General features: G+C 57.0%; 4 protein-coding genes across 4 annotated transcripts in view; 2 read left to right on the plus strand and 2 right to left on the minus strand.

Annotated features, from left to right (window-relative positions):
- PTSG_12299 (uncharacterized protein) overlaps positions 1–1,347 on the minus strand; it is a 5,761-nt gene extending 4,414 nt beyond the window's left edge. Inside the window, exons 1-3 of the mRNA XM_004993861.1 lie at positions 1,163–1,347; positions 807–950; positions 1–649 (exon numbers count right to left, since the gene is read on the minus strand). The exon at positions 1–649 is cut by the window's left edge and continues 58 nt beyond it. Coding sequence (XP_004993918.1) covers positions 1–649; positions 807–950; positions 1,163–1,258 — 889 coding nt within the window. The 5' untranslated portion in view covers positions 1,259–1,347. The remainder of the gene's footprint in view (positions 650–806; positions 951–1,162) is intronic.
- Positions 1,348–1,403: 56 nt separating this feature from the next.
- On the plus strand, positions 1,404–3,698 carry PTSG_05347 (uncharacterized protein). The gene is made up of 4 exons (XM_004993862.1): positions 1,404–2,010; positions 2,340–2,540; positions 2,838–3,003; positions 3,224–3,698. The coding sequence occupies exons 1-4, from the start codon at positions 1,510–1,512 to the stop codon at positions 3,598–3,600; spliced, it is 1,245 nt and encodes a 414-aa protein (XP_004993919.1). The 5' UTR covers positions 1,404–1,509; the 3' UTR covers positions 3,601–3,698.
- Positions 3,699–3,800: 102 nt separating this feature from the next.
- Positions 3,801–5,024, plus strand: PTSG_05348 (D-tyrosyl-tRNATyr deacylase 1; the record flags this gene model as incomplete). Its single annotated transcript, XM_004993863.1, has 4 exons — positions 3,801–3,843; positions 3,987–4,313; positions 4,607–4,693; positions 4,960–5,024. 4 exons carry the CDS (start codon positions 3,801–3,803, stop codon positions 5,022–5,024), a joined length of 522 nt encoding a protein of 173 aa, XP_004993920.1.
- Positions 5,025–5,587: 563 nt separating this feature from the next.
- Positions 5,588–6,524, minus strand: part of PTSG_05349 (uncharacterized protein) — a gene marked incomplete at its 3' end in the record, with an annotated part of 2,450 nt that continues 1,513 nt past the window's right edge. The window contains exons 4-5 of the mRNA XM_004993864.1: positions 5,986–6,081; positions 5,588–5,739 (exon numbers count right to left, since the gene is read on the minus strand). Of these exons, the coding sequence (XP_004993921.1) occupies positions 5,588–5,739; positions 5,986–6,081 (248 nt within the window). The remainder of the gene's footprint in view (positions 5,740–5,985; positions 6,082–6,524) is intronic.

Below are 6,524 nucleotides of genomic sequence, written 5' to 3' on the forward strand. Positions count from 1 at the left end.
TGTCCATGTTCTCCTTGCACAGCGTAAAGTGGCAGTACTGGCCCTGCGAGTGGCGGTCATCGTCGCGCCGCCCACCATGTCGAAACCCGGGTGCAACACGCTCCTTGGACACGCTGCTGCCCTCACGTGTCACCTCAAGTCGATACCCGCGTGCCTCATCCCCGCCAGCACTGCTGCTGCTGCTGGTGGTGGTGGTGGCGGTGGCGGTGGCGGCGCTGTTGCCCTTTGACGCCGTGTCGGCCGTTGCCTCGGCCACGGCTGCCGGCATGAGCGGGTCGTCCATATCCGGGGTGAGCGTGCGGGAGTAGAGGTGCGGGAACACCTCCTTGATGAGGGTGTGCAGCCGTGTGCGCTCGTCACGGTCATCGCTGCAGGAGACGATCACCCGCTCCTTGCGCGGGTGGTAGCACATCTGCACCAGCGCCTCCACCTCCTCCAACGTGAGAAGACCCTCCAGCTTGTCGATGGCGTCCTTGTTGAAGCTCAGTTTCCCGCGGTTTGTCGGCAGCTCGCCCTCTGGCGGCACCGTCGTCGTCAGCTGTGCTAGCTCGCCGTTGGGCATCACCTCCGTCACGTGGAAGTCGGAGTAGCGCTGCTTGATGACGCCGCTGAAGCCCTTGTGGGTGCTGATAAACTCCGTGATGAACACCTGGCAGCAGCATCGGCAGGCGAGGCGAAGTGAGGTGTGAGGTGTGACGGTTGTGTTGCACAGTGCAGAGGTGAGGGAGTAGCTCTTTCCGTGACTGTGTTGACTGCGTGCTCTGTAACACACACACACACACACACACACTGCAGGGTTCACGCACGTCTTCATCTGTCAGTGGCTTCAGCTGCACGTAGGGTGCGTTGGCTGCCGGCCAGAAGTCGGTAGATACGGCCATGGTGTCATCGTCATCATCGGTAGTCCGTGCCACCTTGGCGCGCTTCATGGCAGGCTCTCCGCTGTCGATCTAAAGTGGTGGTGGCGGTGTCAATGAATCAAGGTGTAAGCACAAAGGCAAGCCAAGAAAGAACTTGTGAGCAAAGCTGGGCGATCTCTCGTCGCTTCGTACCATCACCAACAGCAGCGATCGCGCCCGATGGCACAGAGGCACACTCACACACATCCATTCATGCATGATGTCCTTTGTTCGTGTGCACTGCACACTAATCCTCCACGTACATCATCGTCGTGGCGATGCTGCTGATCTTGCAACAGGGCATCCCGGACGTTGGCTGGAAGCACAGCTGACACAGCACTGGAGAACCAGTTCCCCATGATGAGGATCACAACTCGTTGTTTGCTGTGGTGGTGTTGTTGTTGGTGTGTCGCGTGTGTTGTGGATGGTCGTGGGTGGTGCAGCGTGGGTTGTGAAGATTGGTGGACGATTCCCGACAAGTTTCGCCGGCGCAGTTACGGCTGCCACTGCGATTGCGTTCTTGTTGGTGGTGAGTTGTGGTGGTTGATTGTGGCAGCTGCTCATTCTCAACTCGACGAGGCAATAGCGACGAGTGCAGCAGCGACACGAGATGGACGACGACGCCACGGCGCACGTGAAGCGCCCGCGCATCTTGATGATTGGCCGGTACATGTACCGCACCAACCTGCCGCCACTGGACGAGCGCGTTGCACCGTACATGGAAGACGACCACCTTGGCATGGACGCGGAGGAGGACGTGGCGGTGGAAACGCTGGAGAGCGGCGTGCTGCGTTGCGAAATCGACGTTCCGCGCGCCCTACATGGCCTGGTCATCGGTCGAGGAGGGGCCAAGATATCGGGCATCGAGAAGGACACGCAGACGCGCATCAAGGCGCCCGGTAAGCGGAGCAAGAAAACCACGTTCGTGCTGGAGGCAGACAGCATGGAGAACCTGGACTCTGCGCGCACACGGTTGCAGCTGGCCATGGACGATGCCATGAAGAAATGCGCGCCCACCCACTTTGTCTCCATCCCACTGACATCGCCACAGCTCACCGAGGCGCTGGACACCTTCTCCCAGACGGTCATGCAGGCATGCGGCAACTCCCCAGTGCGTATCTGCTTGCAGTTGTGTATGCATGCGTGTGTGCGTGTGTGTGTGTGTGTGCCTAAGTGGAAAGGAAGCAATGTGCCTGTATGTGTATGCATGTGTGTGTATGTGTGTATGTGCATGTGTGTGTCCGTCTCTCTCTCTCTGTCTCTCTCTCTCTCTCTCTCTCTCTCTCTCTCTCTCTCTCTCTCTCTCTCTCTCTCTCTCTCTCTCTCTCTCTCTCTCTCTCTCTCTCTCTCTCTCTCTCTCTCTCTCTCTCTCTCTCTCTCTCTCTCCTACTCGCACAGCCACGTCTCACGACTGTTCGACCTCTTTCATGGCAAATGCAGGGGCTGACAAAGGAGCTGTTCATTGACAAGGCCAGTTTCCACCTGACGCTCGGCGTCATGAAGTTGTTCACAGAGGCGGATATCGAGCGGGCAAAGGAGCTGCTCGAAGGCATCCGGCGCGACTGCGGGGAGCTGTTGCCCACCACCGACCGCACCATCACCATCCGCGGTCTCGATATCATGCAGCCCGCACCGGAGCAGGTGGGAGGAGGGTGATGCTGCTCCGTGTGTGTGTGTGTGTGTGTGTGTGTGTGTGTGTGTGTGTGTGTGTGTGTGTGTGTGTGTGTGTGTGTGTGTGTGTTGGTTGGTTACTCGGTGGATCAAGCCCATGCCCCTCGCTGCTGCTTTCTACCATCAACCGCACCCATGCACGATCCACAACTTCATTGTACACCACACCTTGCTTTCCCTCTCCTCAGCACACATACCTCACTTCTCCCCATTCATCGCCACTGCAACCACGCCACCCCCAACTTCTCACCTCCTGCTCAACCGCAGGCCCACGTGCTGTATGCGCGTGCGTCCCTGGGCGCGTCAGATGCCCTGCAGGCGTTTGCTGACGCCGTGGCTGCGCGCTACCACCAGGCAGGCCTCTTTGACGAGCCAGAGGTCAAGCTCCACGCCACGCTCATCAACACAAAGTTCCGCAGAGCTGTCACTGCCGGTGCGTCGCTGTAGCGCGGTTGCAAACGTGTGTGTGGGGGGGGAGGGGGAGGTCATGTTGTTTGTTCGTGATTGTGTGTGTGTGTCTGTGTCTGTGTGTCTCTGTGTCTGTGTCTGTGCGTGTGTGTGCCTGTGTGTGTCTGTATAGCTGCTTCCATCTCCCTCCATGCTCCTCCATTGCACTCCTCACACAACACCATCACCGCCACTACCGCCGCCAGGTCGGCGCCCGAAGCGGGTTGCGTTTGATGCGAGCAAGATCCTGCAGCAGCTCGGCTCGCACGAGTTTGGCACGTGTGCGCTGGAGGAGGTGCACCTGTCGCGCATGTCACGCCGCGACGGCGAGTACTACATCCCGGAGCACGTGGTGGACGTGTCGTGTGCCGATGCAACAGCCACGCCCGCCGTGGACGCAGAGGCGATGGCGACAGCAGCCACGGCAGAAGTGGCTGAGACGGAGAGTGGAGACACGGATGTGGCGGTTGAGAGAGGTGAAAGTTCAGCAGCATTACAGCAGCGGCAGCGGGAGGGAGACGATGCGTTGCGGCAGCGGAGTGGAGAATCCGTCAACTGGGACGACGAGCCCGGCTGCGGATGAGAGAGTGTCCGTGTCATGTGTGTCCGTGTGTGTGTGTCTGTGTGTCTGTGTGTGTGTGTGTGTGTGTGTGTGTCTGTGTCTGTGTCTGTGTCTGTCATATGTACACAACAAAACAAGGAAGCGACCGTCATGTCGCATGCCATGTCTGCCACGCATAAACCATAACTGAATTCAGTCGCAACAAGAGAAGAAGGACAACAATGCGTGCTGTTGTGCAGCGAGTTGTGCGAGCCAGTGTGGCTGGTGAGTGCGTTTGTGCTTCAGCCGCATACTTGCGTGTGTTCTTCTTGTGTGCGTGTGTAGTTGATTGCGCGTGCTGTCAATCGCACTGCAAGCACTGATACGCCAACCCTTTGCGCTACGTTGTTGCCCCTTGAGTGCTGTAGTTGGGGATGAAGTGGTGAGCCAGATTGACCGGGGTTTGTGTGTCCTGGTGGGCATCACCCACGACGACACGCCCGCGGACATCGACTACATCGCCAAGAAGATCCTCACGCTGCGCCTGTTCGAGGACGAGAACGGCAAGATGTGGAAGAAGAGTGCCCAGGACCTGGACTTGGATGTGCTCTGCGTGAGCCAGTTTACCCTCTACGCCAAGTGCAAGAAGGCCAAGCCCGACTTTCACATGGCCATGCCCGGCAGTGCCTCCAAGGAGTTTTACGAGTCGTTCCTCCACAAGATCCGCTCAGACTACCGCGAGGACAAAGTCAAGGGTCAGTTTGTATGTGTTTGTGGGGGGAGGGGACTGTCTGTTTGTGTGTGTGTGTGTGTGTGTGTGTGTGTGTGTGTGTGTGTGTGTGTGTGTGTGTGTGTGTGTGTGTGTGTGTGTGTGTTGTGTTGTGTGTCGTGTCTACCTGTGTGTGTGTGTGTTGTGTTGTGTGTGTGTGTGTGTGTGTGTGTGTGTGCTGTTCTTCGCGGAACTGTGCCACCCTCCAAGTTTGCGAGTGGACTCACCAGTTCTACGTCCTGCTTGCATGTGCTGCTGTGGATGTTGTGGTATCCACAGATGGCGAGTTTGGCGCGTACATGAAGGTGGACATTGTCAACGATGGGCCAGTCACCATCATGCTCGACTCAAACCAGCGCGAACCAGGTGTGGCAGATCAGCGCGCGTGTGCAGGTCTCTATGTGCTGTATGTGTGCGTGTATGCGTCTGTATGCGTCTGCATGTGCCTGTATGCGTCTGCAAGTGGCTGAATGCGTCTGTGTGTGTCTGTACGTATGTTTGTATGCGTGTTTGTCTGTACATGTGTGTGCACCTCTGTGGTCTGCATTTTTCTCTGTTTGCCGCTTACACGCCACCCTTCTTTACCATGCTCTTCCCGCTCGTCTGTTTGCGCTTGTCCCCTCCCTCTCAAGTTGGCAAGCCAGCACCAAAGGAGGATGCCGACGCAGAGGCAAGCTCCTCCAGCAAGACGAAATGAAGCAACCATAGGCGAGCGCATGCACAACCACGTACACACGACCACACAATCACACACACACACACAATCACACCACACATGCACCATCACACTCACACACACGCACCATCACACACACACACGCACCATCACACACACACACACGCACCATCACACACACGCACCATCACACACACACACCACGCATGCACCGATGCCTCGCAGGCTTGTTCATCCATTGTCTCTGTTTTGTGGTCTCTTTCCACTGTTGTGGGGCAACGTGTCATGCATAACGAAACCAGAGAGAAAGCACGCAGCAAACAGATGAACGAAAGCCAGAGCGATAACACACGCAAGAATCAACAAGCAAGAGAGGGAAATGGGAGGATGCAAGCACGCAATGCAAGCGTGCAAGTATAAGTGCCAGTGCAAACCCATGAAACCAAAGACAGAACACAAGGAAAGGACAACAAAGAAAACAAGGCATGGTGTGAGTGCCGCAAGAGATGCGGGATCGAGACACGGGCACATGTGCTGGCGCGCAAACACGGATGCAACAGCGCCATGATCGCCGCCAGCGAGTGTTAGGCGGCCATGCACGGGAACTCTGCCCAGTGCGCGTACTGCTGGGCGTATTTGCTGAGGCACGGGCAGCAGGCACGCATGGTGAAGGGGCTGGGAGCGTTGTACAGCCCGTTCATCAGACACATCAGCCGGAATGCCTCGTTCTCTTCACCTGTGTGAGACAATGAGATTGAGTGTGTGTGTGTGTATGTGTGTGTGTGTGTGTGTGTGTGTGTGTGTGTGTGTGTGTGTGTGTGTGTGTGTGTGTGTGTGTGTGACGGTGTGCGTGTGTGTGTGTGTGTGTGTGACGGTGTACACTGTCATACTCATTTGTGTGTTCAAGTAAGTGCATGCCAATCACCCTCTTCTGCTATCACTTCGGCCCCCCCTCCCCCTCATCACAGCACGCCATGCTCACCGTAGCGCTTGGCGCACTGGTCAATGGTGGTAGTGATCTGGGAGCTGCACCCGGCCCAGCGCTGATAGCCGCACTCGTCTGCATCAGGATATCGGCCTGTAGGGAGGAAGGGAATGAGGAAGGGAACGAGGAAGATTGTGAGTGGAACGGGTGAATTGGGAAAGGTAGAGGTTGCCCCTCCACATCATCAAGGCATGCACACACACACACACACACACACACACACACATCCTTACCCGCCTTCCCAGAATATACAACCACCCCCCCTCCCTTTTTTCCAATTTCATGGGTTTGGCTGATGGGGAAGCAAGCCCCTGCGGTGGGGAGAAAAAAGGGTTGTGAAGAAAAGCACCGTCCGCGGGGGGAATGCGTGTTAAGGAATTTAATCCTCCCCCCCCAGGGGGAAAAAACCCCGGGGCAACCTTTGGGGGGGTTGCTGCTGCTTTGGTCATCCCCCGGGGTACCGCGGTGTCAAAAAAAAAATAAAAATAAAATAGAAAACACGGTCGCGTGGCCCTGGGTTTTGGCCCTGTCGGCGC

Source organism: Salpingoeca rosetta, assembly GCF_000188695.1.
Source record: "Salpingoeca rosetta unplaced genomic scaffold supercont1.12, whole genome shotgun sequence".
Lineage (NCBI taxonomy): Eukaryota > Choanoflagellata > Craspedida > Salpingoecidae > Salpingoeca > Salpingoeca rosetta.